This window comes from Typopeltis vanoorti, chromosome 12 (assembly GCF_054136105.1).
Source record: "Typopeltis vanoorti isolate ZY-2024b chromosome 12, IOZ_Tvanoo_1.0, whole genome shotgun sequence".
Taxonomy (NCBI): Eukaryota; Metazoa; Arthropoda; class Arachnida; order Uropygi; family Thelyphonidae; genus Typopeltis; species Typopeltis vanoorti.
The window spans coordinates 27,037,849-27,053,540 of record NC_143560.1 but is presented as its reverse complement, the minus strand read 5'-3'; the positions used below and the strand labels follow the sequence as shown (position 1 = coordinate 27,053,540).

At 32.7% G+C, this 15,692-nt stretch overlaps 1 protein-coding gene across 1 annotated transcript in view; it reads right to left on the bottom strand.

Annotated features, from left to right (window-relative positions):
* Positions 1 to 15,692, bottom strand: part of xmas (RRM_XMAS2 and SAC3_GANP domain-containing protein xmas) — a 523,534-nt gene that overhangs the window by 57,767 nt on the left and 450,075 nt on the right. Inside the window, exon 24 of the mRNA XM_090401436.1 lies at positions 8,487 to 8,610. Within this exon, the coding sequence (XP_090257562.1) occupies positions 8,487 to 8,610 (124 nt within the window). The remainder of the gene's footprint in view (positions 1 to 8,486; positions 8,611 to 15,692) is intronic.

Here is a 15,692-nt window from a genome sequence, read left to right as displayed (position 1 = left end):
TTTATTACTAGTCTGAGTGTTTTTCAAGGGTAATTAAAAAACACAACAGTATATGTATGTTCTATTTTTTATTACTCTTGAAATATGGAAAACAACACTCTCTTTCTCTCCCCTTTATCACATCCAGGAGAATAAGAAGTGCCCTGAACTTGTGCCTCGCTTACTATGGACAGACAGGAAGAACTGTTGACATCTGCCTCAGAGAAAATAAGAGATACATTTGGCACCATTGTTATGAAAGTCGGGACTAGCAGACTATTCCTTGGAAACCCCTTCACACAGGATTAGATGGATGAAAACAAAAGTGCTACAAAGAAGTCATTACAAATCAGAGAGACTGTTTTTGGAATCAGCAGCAGCTTTAAAATATTCTCAAAACCTCAACAAGTATAATGTCAATATATCAAAAATCTGGCAGAGTCAATTTTAAATCAAGATCATTTTAAGATAAAATGACCAGACTCTATTTTTTGCTTCTGCTTTTATATGGTTCCAGTTTTTATTAATATTTGTTATTTCTTTCAGTATTGTTGTTTTCCATGTTTCTCTTGGCCTTCCTTGTCTTTTTTTACCCTGTGGGTTCCAATCTAGAGCCTGTTTTACTATTATTTTATCTTCTTTCCTCAACACATGCCCCAACCATCTCCATTTTCTTTCGCGTATCTGTCGCAACATGGGTTTCTGGTTTGTTCTCTGCCATAGTTCTTCGTTTGATATTTGTTTTGGCCAATATATTCCCAGTATTCTTAATCACTTGTTTAGGAAGACCTGGACATTGTTAACTATCTTTTTGTTTAACATCCACGTTTCTGATCCATACATTAGTATTGCCTTTACATTTGAGTTAAATATTCTCATTTTAGTTTTTATAGACAAATTCTTGTTTTCCCAAATATTTCAAAAAAGTTGAATAAAGTTGAATAAGCCAGCTGTTTCCTTCTATTTATATCTTCAATAGTTCCTCCTTTTATTGATACTATTGAACCAAGGTATATAAACTGTTCTACTTCTTTAAGCAGCATTTCTTCTATTGTTATTTGTTTATTTTGCTTTGCATTTATTTTCATCAACATTGCTTTATTTTTATTTATCCTAAGACCAACTTTTTTGACTGTTTCTACAAGTATTGTTATTTTTAGTTCTATATGTTGGTGCTTCTGTGAAAGTAAGCAGATATCATCTGCAAAATCTAGATTGTGGAGTTGGTTTTGAAGTAACCATTGTAATCCTGTATTTCCATGAGATACTTTTCTCATCACCCAGTCTATGATAATTAAAAACATAGTAGGGGAGAGTACACAACCTTGCCTTACTCCTGTCTTTGTTTTAAATGGTTCTGAGAGAGTATTTCCATGAATTACTTTAATTTCAAAATCATCATACATCTTTTTAATTATTCTTATTATTTTTTCTGGGGGTCCATAATGTCTAAGTAATTCTGTTTATATTGTCGAAATCTTGTTCAAAATCGATAAAATTTAAATATAAGCTTGCCTGCGATTCCAATGGTTGTTCTATGATAATTTGTAAAGTAGTAATGTAGTCAGTGCATGATCTAATGGCTCCAAATCCTGCCTGTGCAGATCTTAGTTGTTTTTCTATTTCTATTTTAATTCTTTCTAGTATTATCCTTGCTAGTATTTTACTTATAACACTCAGCAATGTTATACCTCTCCAATTTTTGCATTCAGATAGATTCCCTTTTTTTGAGTAATTTAACCAGTAATCCAGTATTCCATTCCTTAGGCCACTCTTCTCTCTGAAATATCTCATTTAGTAAGGGATATAATATCTCTGCTATAAGTTTTGGATTTGCTTTTAGTATATTGCCTGGTATGTTGTCTGCTCCCGGTGCTTTACCTGTTTTGATCTGAGTTATTGCTTTTGTAATTTTGATCTTTGTTATTTTGTTCAAATTTATATCTAATGATGCATTTTGTTCATTTAATTCTAGGCTCTGGTCACCACCAGTCATTTCTTGAAATTTCTGCGAGAAGAATTCCATCCATCTATTTATCTGTTCTTTTTCATTTAATAATAGTTTTTATTTTTTTTAATAATAGTTTTCATTCTTTATTGTATATAGGAACTATCCATTTGTTTCTTTTTCCACTTAATTTCCTTGTAATATCATACAACTTTCTAGTATCATTTATATATGCAGCATCCTCTGCCTCTTGTGCTAGATTCTCTATGTATTTTCTTTTATCATTTCTTGCACTTCTTTTTATTTCTTTGTTAATTGCTCTATATCTTTCTGCTTGTTCTTGTTCAACATTTTCGCCAATCTGTAACAGTTTCTCTTTTATTCTATCTCTCTCCTCTATTTTTTTTTAATTTAGTGTTTTCTGATATCCATTCTTTGCCTGTATTAGTTCAAAATCCCAATATCTTTTCTGATGTGCTTATTAGTATGTCTTTAATATTAGTCCATTTTCCCTCTATGTTATCTCCTTCTCTTTTTTTTTTTTTTTATCCCATTTATCCTGTAGAGTTGTTATAAATTTATTTCTAATCTCTTAGTTTTTTTGAGTTTTTTTTCAATTCTAAACCTCTTCCTACTGTGCAATGTTTGTTTATTTTTACTTTTATGGTAGCTGTTAGGAGAAAGTGATCTGAATATACCTTGGTTCCTCTTTTAACTCGGACATCCAGGAGTGATTTCCTCCAATTCCTTGTTGTAAGTACATGGTCTATTTCAGTGCTTCCCAAACTTCTGGATGTCAGGGCCCCCTTTGCAAAAATTAAAATATTTCACGGCCCCCTTTGAAAAAAAAATCATAATAGAGATATATTATTATAATATTTATTATATTTATATTCAATACAAAACATACACAGCGAATATTGCAAAAATCAAATGCATATATTACATTTTTTGCCTCTTACCGTTTGGTTCTGAAGACGATGCGGGCTGTTCTGGTAAAATATGAAATACTGTCCTTTTTTTTGAGTCTGTTTCTGCTTCTTCTGATTGTTCACGGGAATTTTTCACTAATTTCATGTTATCAGCCACTTATCAATCTCAGGGTTAAATTTTTTATAACGTAAAATAGATCAAATAATATCACCACTTACCGATACTGGCACACCACAGACTGATAACATGAAATTAGTGAATATTACCTGAATAAGGGAATCCCCGGACTAGGAACATTTTTCTCTTTTGTGACTTTTCTCCCTTTAAGGTAATTAAGCCTAGCGAAACAGACAGCAAAGGCATGTTATTAAAACGTGCATATGATTGGTGCGGTATTAACAAAAGATCGCACAACCGAAAGATAAAAGCATAGCTGACAATTGAGTTGAAATACTAACTCTCTTCAACCGAATTCCATATGTGAGACTGCCATAACATTCATTATATATATATATTACTTAGTTTTAACACTTTTACGAATTTTAACACGTTCGGTTGAATTTTATTGCTGCCTTGGGAAATCGAACTCACACACATCTAATTAATAACAATAGTTTTTAGTTAGATACTGTGTTTGCCCATGCAACATATGGTTTTGTTTCAGTCTATACAGCATAGTTTCTGTATGAGGGAGACATGTGATTCATTAACTAGTGTGTTTTTATCCCAGTTGTCTCTAATTGCACTATTTGTTGAGAAATATATTACACAGACTCCTCATACCTTATTCACTGGCATAATAAAAGTACTTGTTTTTATTGCCTCTGCAGTATAGTGGCTGTTAGGGAGGGGGTGTTGTTTACCACTGCAAGCGAGTTACTATCTCCCCACGCATGCAAAACTTTTATTGGTAACAGAAAACTAGCTCGGATGACAGTGATAATATAAAACGAGTTTTGATATGTATATAAAGTCAATATCGACAGTCCCTGATTACAAACGCGTTATGAAAGGGACAGAAAGATTTGGAACTTCCCTGGAGAGCATTCGAAGTAAATACAATTAACCACTGCTTTGAAATGAAACACGTGAATAAGCAATATTTACTAATATTCGTTAAGCGCCGAAATACGCAGGAAGCAAAGTTTGTGAACCAACACCAATGTGTGAATTTTTCCATTAAAATATAAAAAATAACAAAAAAGAAATAATAAAAGTTAAATACGTTTCTTTTAAAATAAAAAAAATATACTTAGGTCTTAAAACATTTTAAATTTGTTTTCATTATTTCACGGTCCCCCTCAACAAAACCTATGGCCCCCAAGGGGGCCGCAACCCACAGTTTGGGAAGCGCTGGTCTATTTGGTTCTTTGTCTTTCTATCTGGTGCTATCCATGTTCACTTATGTATTTTTTTATGTTGGAAGAGACTCCCTCCTATTACAAGCTGATTGAACATACAAAAGTCTATAAGTAACTCTCGATTTTCATTTATTTCTCCTTCTGCATACTTTCCCATAACAGTTTCTTTATTTGTATTATCATTTCCAACATTAGCATTAGGGGTGCTTAAGGGCAGACCCGTTTCTACATTTTGCGGGACCCTGTGCAAAATGGAAAAGCGAGGCCCCTGAAAGTTAGTAACATTTATGGAAATCTTAAATGGAAGAATATCTTGTTAAATAATTAAATCAAATATGAAAATATTTATGCACATAAATAAACAAGTATGCTCTTTAGCATCAATTTAAGTAAAGGGAAAAAATTAGTTAAAAAATAAATGTGTTTGTATGTACATGATATATTATTTTATTATGTAAGGTACACATTATCATATAAATATGCCAGAACAATGATTTATTTAATAATATAAATAAATCATAAATAAATAAATAATATAATAATATAAAAAAATATCCATTTTTACTATAAAGAATGAAATATATGTATAACAACTTATAAGATTTAAAAGGAACCTTAATATATTAAATTTTATTTAACCTAATGTGTTTATCAATAAAATCATTTATAACGCTATCAAAATTCAAATTTCTTGCAATTTCATGCTCTATAGATATTATTGCCAGGGACGACAAACGTTCTTGAAACATAGAAGATCGCAAATAGGTTTTTATTAATTTTAATTTGGAAAATGACCTTTCTGCTGATGTGACCGTAACTGGACTGGTAAATAATATTTTAAATGTCATAGTAATATTTGGATAAATATTCGACAAATTATTTGCAATTATGAATTTTAAAATATTAATGGGTGCATCTTCTGGAACAATATTTCTAAAAATAATTAATTCATTGTAAAATTCAGATTCATCAATATCTGTATTTAATTTTTGATACAGCTGTTTGCAGAAAATTTTAGTTCATTTTCTGTCATGTTTCTTATTAATTTCATATCATAAAGAAATCCAAATGATTTTTTGTGAATTTCATACAATTCAAATCTTTTTTTGACAGATTGTAGAGCAGTATTTAAAATTACAAAAAAAAAAAAGACATTTATCCTAAAATTATCTTTCTCATCACCTATGTGTGATTCATCAGGCATTTCATAATCAAAAAATACTTTTCTTCGACGTACTGGAGTTTCTTTAAATTTAATTTCTAATAGATTTGACAGTTCTTTAGCAATCTCAAAACAGCTATCAAATCTTGATATTCTCTGCTCTTCAAAGTACTGCTAACTCTTTAATATGCTTAGTTGCTATGTCTATGGGAATTTTTGCATTTTGTAATACTTGACTTACTAAATTAACTTTTGACAAAAGCTCATGCCAAATTACAAGGCTTAGTATAAACTCAAATGAATCTATTTGTTCGTATATTGAAACCACTTCTACTTTTATAGTATTATCTGATGCAGTTTTAGATGATTCTTTTAGCGCATTTAAAAATTCTGGAATTTGAAAACGTACAGCTCTAACTTAGAATTGTACGTTTTCTAATCTATATGCTAGGCCTCCATACACAAGTAGCCTAGTTGTAAAAATACTTCACATGCAAACTTGGTTTGCTTACACTTGGATAAATAATTAAACAAGAATAAACTTCATGTCAAGTATAATTTATCAAAATGGAGAAATCGACAATGAGATTTATTTGTGCCTATGGCCTAACAGAAAGTTCTGTAAACGGGGGGGGGGGCTATTTTTATTATTTTTTTTATTTATATATATATTGTTTTTTATTATATACCTTATTATTTTCTTCATGTCTCTATCTTACTCTTTATATATCTGTATGGATCTCTTTATGCTATACTGCCTTCCGCACTTGCCTTCTTATTCTTTGAACACCAGAAAATTTATTTGATTAAAAGCTGCACCACTGATGTCCATTTTCTAGCAACAAGAAGTGTAAAATGCATCCAGTAGTTTTCCTATTACATTCAAGTTATCCCCGATTAATTAATATCTGCAGTTGTGTCTACCATCTATCCTTTACTATCCTTTCTCCTGGGTTCCGGCAATAGGCTCTAATAATTTTTTTCGGAACAGTGCATCAAGAAATTAAGTATCAGGCGACACTCTATTAATATTCAAACAACAAATTTAATTGACATAAAACAATTTACACTAAGTTTGCAGTAATAAAATAAAACATCTCAATTCAGATCTATATAAATCAATTAGCTAAATTTCCCCATTCACTCATACAAATGATGTGATATAGATAACTAATTCTCTCATTATAACACAAATCATTTACGATGAGCAATGATACATATTACTTAACTGTTAACTTTTAATTATCAGGCACATAGACCAAATCTTTTACACACAAATGCTCCTTCCTTTCTATGCTGGGGATATTCTATAGGCAAATTTTTACCAATTGGCAAACAGTTACACTCTGACTTATTACACATACAAATTCCTGACAATTATTTACTTTCTAACTGTTAACTATGCCTATTTAGGTCAGCCTCTACTTTACAGTCCACTAATAAAAGTTCTCCTAAAAACTCAAAAAAATTGGAAAAACAGAAACATTCACTTTGGTGGTGACTACCCTCTATGGATCTGGCTTCACACTGGAGTTCTGTTCCTTTTTCTACCGTGTCAGGTTTTTCTTTCCCTGCTTATGACGGCGATAGAAGTTGATGGCCTGCAGAGTACGTATCTTCCTGGGGCACGGGCGGAGGTTCTGCGGCATGCGGAGTAGTTGCATGTGCGTCGAAAGCAATGGAGCAATTCCCTTCACTCGAAGATTCCTTCTCCTCAGACTATAGCTCCCGGAGTAGAGTTGTCATCAGGGGGTCTATGCATTGCCTGGCAGATCGGATCCTCTCATCCTTCCTTCAGGCTTCTGGCATACTTTCTCCTGAAGTCGTGTTCCTGATGGCGTACGTCTGACGGATAACTTCCGACGACTTCTTGACGACCTCTGGATCACTGATGAAAATTTCTGGAACCGATCACTCGATCTTTTCACCAACGGCTTTTATTCACTCACTTATGAATCCTTGCATGGAGATATGGTACCCCCGAACATTTCAGTGAAATCCCTTGATCCTTTTCTCTGCCTGACCCTTCCTTTGTTTTTCTCCAACACTCCCTAAATACTATTCATTCTGGCAGCGGACATTTGTTTGAAGCTTTTGTTGGTCCACCTAGCATTGACCTTGAGCACACACAAAATTATTTGATGTCCTTATAAGGAGCTAAAAATACACTGTTTACTAGTGGCAAGGTATTGCCTCAATCCTACACTTTCTAGAATATTCCCTTATTTGGTAGAGAGCATATACAATTCCCATAGGGATTATTTACGTTTAACAAACATCTATGTACAGGTTAAAGTTCTTACTGGGTTTGACCTTGGTAAAATTTTATGCAAAAATGCATTGTCTTTATGGAGCTACATAAATATTTTTACAGTTCTACTAAGGAAGAAAGAGGAATTTGAGTACAGCTAATATAAAGAAAGAGGAAAGGAAAAGCAGGTTCTTCTCGGAGATCTAAACAGCAGAGTAGGAAATGAATACCAGATGTATAGAAATGTACTGGGAAGATTTGGAGGAAAGGACAAAGTTAACAATGAAGAATGCATACAATTGATACACACACACACACACACACACACACACACACACACACACACACACACACACACACACACACACACACACACACACACACACTATGCAAATAGGATCAAATGCCTTACCATAGCATTAATTAGATTTTTAAGAGATCACATTTGCTGTGTAGGGTCACTACAAATTAAGGAGAATGAAAAGAGATAATATATATATATATACATGCATATACACACATACACATAGATGAATGTTAAATGACATATGACCTTCTATACATATATTTCATCTTTAGTGTAGAAGTGCTGCAATATGTAGTCAGCATATTAGACAGAAATTAGTCAGTTCATAAAGATGGTAGCACTTTAATTGGGTTTCAAAAAATTAGCTTTCCCTCACTTCTACCAGTTTTGAGTTGCAAGCACTTTCAAGAGTGCTAGTATAACATATGATAATAAACTATACCATAACTAACATCAGTCTGATATATAACCTCCAGTCCATGCTACATTAATAGCATATAATTTTTTATAATAAAAAACCATTTGATATACTGAATTAATCTTACCTGATCTACAAAATCAGTGCAAGTGATCATATAACACATGCAGGCATAAATGATATCAGCCCAGGGAATGACTTGTTCATTTGTCGGTTTAGAAACCCAATGCTTTGACAGCAACTGATTAACTCTGCAATTAAGCAATAGATGTAATAATAATTAATTATTATTAATAATTATCTAGAAGCCCTACACTAGACAGGGATACTGGATAATTTAATCATTAATCCACCCACAGCACTAACACTACACATTTACAACTGTAGGTGGGATTCACACTAAAAGGTAAATAAAAATAAAAATTATTATTCATAATAGTCAAATAAATTTTAATCTGAGTGTGGGATTAAAAAAATAAGAAAGTGAAAAACCACAAGTCTGGTGCAAAAGTGTTGGATAAGGGAAATGGTTACACATTGATTCTGCTGGATTTTGCAAAGGCATGTGACCAAATACCACATGGAACTTTGTTATGCACATTAGAACAAATGGGGATGGATATGACACTGGTTATGTGCATAAGAGGGTATCTGCTGGACAGATATCAAAAAGTAGTATACGAAGGAACAGAAGCCAGGTAAAGGCTAGTGATGTGCTGCACAGTTCACTGCTAAGACAGCTACTGTTTAATTTTTACATAAATGATATAGGAAATAATCTGAAAGGAAATATTCAGTTGTTTGCTGATGATGCAAAATTAGGTAGAATAATAGTTAATCAAGGCAACCTAGAGTTGTAGGATGACTTAAATAGTCTGTCAGTATGGGCAAACAATAATGGATGTCAGTTTAATGTGGAGAAATGTCAAGTTATGCACTTTGGGATAAATATATTACAAGATATGTACAACACTGATGGAACTGTACTCCAGTAGATGAAGTTAAGGATTTAGGGATGGGGGTGGTAGACAGAGAGTTGAAGTTTAGAGGACATATTGTTAAGGTTGGCAAGATAGCTCATAAGATTATTTGGCTATTGAAGAACACACTAACAAGTAGAGATAAGGAAATTATTTCTCTTTAAAAGGCCTTGATATGTCCACATCTGGTTACTATGTTCAGGTCTGGTCTGCTGGGTTTCTTGGAGATGAGGTGGAAAGGACAGCAACCAAGATGATGAAGATAGACTGAGATGTGTTGACTGCAGCAGTTGGTTTATAAGTGACAAAGAGGGGATATGACAGAAACATTTAAGTTACTTAAATGATTTTATAGAATTGATGCAGGGGAAATGTTTCAGCACTTCTTCTACCCCTCTAGACAAGAGGTCATCCCTCGAAATTGAGTAAAAGTGTAGTTAGTAGGGACTACATTTTTCACTTAGAAAGTTGTGAATGAATGGAATGGGTTGCAGAGTCAGATATTAGTCTTTTGTCTGTTAATGGGTTCAAGGAGAGATATGATAGATTGTGTGGATAATTTGAGTCTCTTGCGATGAGTCTTTGAACTCAATGGGGATGTCCGTGGAATAATAATAACAACTCAACAACAACATATATCCAAAAACAGATTGCTTCCAAATTATATGGTCTGGTTTCAATCTTCTTTCAAAACAAATTCACCTATAAAGTCTAAAGAAAGAAGACATACAAGAAAATATTTCCATGCAACACTGCTTCACTATCTTTCTAAAAAACATAATATTATTGGGACTTTCATGGCACAGCTTGCAACCTCTCAAGTGATTAGGATGAAAAAAAAAAAAAAAGATTATGAACTTGAGGGACTAGTAGAGATGACATTAAAGCAGCAGCTAATACATGAACATAACAAGAGAACCATATTACTTATCCATACATAAATATTATTAGGTAACAAACAGAACAAGTAAAATGAACATCAAATATATAAGTAAATTCGTTGTTTTACTTATATAAATATATAAGTAAAATGAACATCAAATATAATAGTCCAATACGCAAGTTCATACCAGATCTTTCCTCGGACTGACTCATACTCCTAGCCTTTCCTGGCAAAATCACATCACTTCTATAGCATTTTTAGTTTCCAGAAAACTTGGCATCTGTTTTTTCACTTGTGATGCTATTTTTCTGTACTCTGTACAAATCCTAAATCTGCTTAACCTTGAAACATTGCTCTGACATCTGGGATGGTGCACCTAAACCAGCGATGGCAAACCTTTTTACCCAGATGTGTCAAACATCTTTTTTTTTTAAATAATGACGTTGTTGATGTGCCACTTGCATACAAGCATTATAAATTTAACTACATAATCATAGATGGTGACTTATACACAGGCTTGGCTGGCGGCGTATGTGAAGTGTGCAATATACACAGGCGCCGCAGAAGAAAAGGTGGCAAAAAGATGTCAAAAAATATGAGATAAGAGTTTAAACGAACAACGAATGTACATATAATTATGAATGTATGTCGTCTTCTGTTCGGGGGCCCCTTCAGATCTTCCTGGAAAAGAACAAATAAATTCTGAAATTGTATCCTGGACCCGATTATATCTGTAATTTTTGATTAAAATTTACGAAAATATACCTAAAATAGTTCTTCTTTATTTTTTGATGTATTATAAATCAACTTATGATTAATTGTTGAGTTCTGTGTAAGGGCCGTATCCTAATTTTAACCAGATGCATGGACCGGAACAAAAGCCGACTTTTGGTCCAGCACTAAAAGTCGGCTTACTACTGATAACTCATTCTTCTCAACATTCGAGCCTGTTATATTAGCGGGCTGTTAGAGCGGCGTCAGCGACAAAATAATCGGCAACCTTGAAGAACTCTTTGCAAATTCACTGATTGTATTGAGAATACTATTGATTTTGCCCATTTCAGTTGCTAAGGGAGAGAGAACATTTTCTAAATTACAATTAATAAAGAACTGTGACAGGATTTCACTAAAATGAAAGCCAGACGAGTCCCTTTTAGCAAAATTAATGTAAAGAATATTTGAATAAATCTCTTAACTTTATATTATTTTGAAAATTTATATAAGCAGGACTAATCCGTAGGTAACATTATACTGTAAAGCCGTATTCATTTGTTTTTCATTTCCTCTTTGTTTTATTCACACTTTATTCAAAAAAACTTTTTTGGAAAGGCGCTGAACATTAATCGCAAAACACAAGAAAAATACTATGCGCCAGTCCTGTTTATACATATCATATTAGGCTATTTATTCAATAGGACATTGATATAAAATCTATGAATTCATATTATACAATTAATTTAATAAAGTGAAATTACAAACTTACATTACATTTAATGACTTTTCTGTTGCTGAGTACTGGTAGAAAGTTGCTTTATAGAAGGGCTATAGTGTGTACATTTTAATGCTACACAGGCAGTGCTCAAATCATTGCTCAATCTATTTCTCCCTTTCGATTTGATATTATTTAAGGCAGAAAATAGAGTTTCACAAGAGTATGTAGAAGAGAAAATTGTTAGAAGAGCTTTAGCAAAGATTTTAAGAGCATTAAAGTTTTTGGGAAAGCTATTTCACAAGCTTAGAATTTCACAGTCTGAATTTTTACATGCGGTATCATGCAGATGTTCCCACTCAAGTTCTTCTAATTCATTTCTAAGAGCATAAACGTTCTTTTCCAGATAGGATTACACTGGAAGTTGGCTAGTTGCATTTCTAGATCTTTTAAATCCAACCACTCAAAGCCATCTAATTTAAGATCCATGAATTCTGTTTCATCAGGATACTTTATGAATTGGAATGTTTATTCCAACATTCGAAATTGCTCAAATCTAGAAGAAAACTGCTCAGTTACTGACTTTAGAACTTCGATAGATTGGTTGATACGTTGTTCACGATTTTTGAGGATGGTTTTGTTAAAAAAAATTTTCACTCTTGGGAAATACTTAAAATTGTTACTTTCTAAATCACGTTGAAATATTTTGAGTTTATTCTCAAAGCTCTTGATCGTGCCAAACATAATATCGACAGATTTTCTGAAACCTTACAATTGTATATTAAGTTCATTCAAGTGCAATGAAAAATCTGTGAAAAACATCAGTAAGCTGATGTTTTTCACAGATTTCAACTGAGGTTCAACTGAGAAAATTCGTGCTCCATGCCTTTCGTATTTAAATATAATTTAATTTCATTTAAACATTCAACAAACCATTCAAGTACTTGGCCACGACTCAACCATCGAATATTATTGTACATTAACAGACCATTGTACACTGATTCAACTTCGCTTAAAAGTGAATTAAATTCTCGTTTGTTTAAAGCCCTGGCAGCAATAAAATTAGTTACCTTTGTCACAATTCTCATCACATCATCCAAATCCTTTAAGCCTGATTTCACACACAGTGTCTCCTGATGTATAATACAATGGAAACAAACCAGGGGATGACCAACATATTCTGTAAATTGATAAAACTGACATAACGGCCAACCGTATTAGGCACGCCATCAATTGTAATCGAAAATATTTTCAATAAATCTATCTGTTTCTCACGGAACACTTTAATAACACAGTCGCATATATCTTTACCTGTCGTATTCTGAGGTAAATTTTCTAACTTTATCAATTCCTCGTGCATAGAATCACTGTGAACATACCTTGCAATAATAGCCAATCGAGCTGATGACATAATATCTGTAGTTTTGTCGAGACAAATGGAAAAACAATGGCATAAGTTTTTATTATTATGAAAATAATAAAAACTTATGCTTTTCTTGACTATTAGTATTAATAAATTAAAGACTTAATTCTGTATGTTAGTCAAGTAAATATTAGTTTAATATCATTTAACGTTTCACTGACTGATATCTGTCAGCATTTTCAAAGGAATACACTGGTAAGCAATAGAAAGTAACAAAAACTAGGAAACTAACCGACAATTCTAAAAATTACATAAAGTTATCACTGTGCATGATACAATGATATAATACATGTGTTGCAAGCGCAACGTTTTATTTGTTGAGATATTTAATGTAATTTTCATGAAAGTTCATTTCTTTTTGGTTAAATGAGCTGATTAGAGTTTTCCATATATCTGGTAAGATTAGGCCTTGATTCTTATTTAAGTTACCTGTTGAACGGGCGACTGTAGCAGCTTCTTTAAATGTTCTGGAATGGTAGTTGTTTTCTATGTAGGGCATATGACTCATATCCCATTCGATATTATGATTGGTAGAGGCAAAGTGTGAAAAAAGGTCTGATATATCCTGTCTGTTATTCCTTACATATCCTATGTGTTCTTTCATTCTTGTATCAAAACTTCTAGATGTTTGTCCGATGTAATTAATACCGCAAGAACAAGGTATGCTATAAACTCCAGAGTATTTGTAGAAAGGATGACTATCTTTTGGTGATCTTATAAACTTTTGAATGATCTCAATAGGTTTGAAGGTTACTCTGATATTATATGGTTTTAGAAGAAAATCTTTCTTTAAATGGTAGTTTAAACTACCATTTAAAGAAGCTGCTATAGTCGCCTGTTCAACAGGTAACTTAAATAAGAATCAAGGCCTAATCTTACCAGATATATGGAAAACTCTAATCAGATCATTTAACCAAAAAGAAATGAACTTTTATGAAAATTACATTAAATATCTCAACAAATAAAACGTTGCGCTTGCGACACACGTATTATATCATTGTATCACACACACAGTGATAACTTTATATAATTTTTAGAATTGTTGGTTAGTTTCCTAGTTTTTGTTACTTTCTATTGCTTACCAGTGTATTCCTTTGAAAAGACTGACAGATATCAGTCAGTGAAACGTTGGATATTAAACTAATATTTACTTGACTAACATATAGAATTAAGTCTTTAATTTATTAATAATAGTAGTCAAGAAAAAGGTCATAATATGAATAGCATCGACGAAATCACAAAATGAAAGGTATGCAATCTTGAAAGTTTAAAATGTAGAAAGGCTAGGTATTTGAACCATTTGACATTCTTAAAAAGGTGTCACGACAACAACATTATATCAAAATTTCTTCGCCAAAAACAACTTTTTAAGTCAAAAAAAGCTAATATCATTTACCTCAATACAGCACTCGCTCTACTTAGAGAAAGAATTTGTCATTCGAGATTCATACTCAACTAAATCGACTCCCAATGCTATGACTTATTCACAGACATTTCTAATATCCTAGATGAAGAAACTTGGCAACTTTTGGACAACATGATTCAAAAAAGTTATACAAAAACTTTCAATCAAAGTAAAAAGACACAAATTAAAAAATTTAACGCACTATATGATAATCACATAAACTGCAAACCTTCCCTACCAGACAACCAAGTCATTGTGAACCAATCTAATCACATCTTAACAAGACCAGAGATTTCTATTCTCAAAAAAGGATTCAATTTTGCCTTGAAACCAACTACTATTCCAAAAATGGACTTTATCTGCAACTTAGAGAAAGCCTTCTCATTATTTCCACACACAACAGCAATGACTTACGATTAAAAAGCAGTGTAATCCTCTCCGCTCCCTCAAGCTATTCTCACACCAAATCTAGCACTATGGAAAGAAAAGTACTACTGAAATTAAGGAACAACAAAGAAATCATTATACTGAGAGCAGACAAAGGCAACAACACTGTCATCTTAAATACTACGGAATATGAAGAAAAGATCAATAATCTATTATCGGCCACATCTGTCTATGTTGTTCTTAACACAGATCCTCTTAACAAAAATCCTCTTAACAGATCCTCTTTTGTTCTTAACAAAAACCATCTTGATACCAATGAACTATTATATAATATGATCAACTGGCCTGTGGACTTAATCAAAAAACTAAAATCTATGCATCCGTTAACTCCAAGACTATATGGTGTTCCAAAAATCCATAAAGAAGGCACACCATTGCGTCCGATAGTAGATGGTATCCATTCCCCCTATCAAAATATTACAGACTATTACAATATATTATATACAGACTTACAGACTATCTAGCCAAAATGTTACGAGAACACATTCACAACACGGATTCTTATATCAAGAACTCCCAACATTTCTTGGAGAAATTAAAAAAACATCAGTTTCTCTGAAGATAATATTATGGCTAGCCTGGATGTCACACCTCTGTTCACAAATATCCCAGTTTCAGAAGTCATCGACATCTTAGAAAACTTGTTCCACCCAACATCACCAAGTTGTTCAAGCATTGCTTAGCTTCAAATTATTTTACATGGCAAAAAACCTACTACAAACAACTCACTGGATTAGCCATGGGTAGCCCTCTCTCTCCTTCCTGT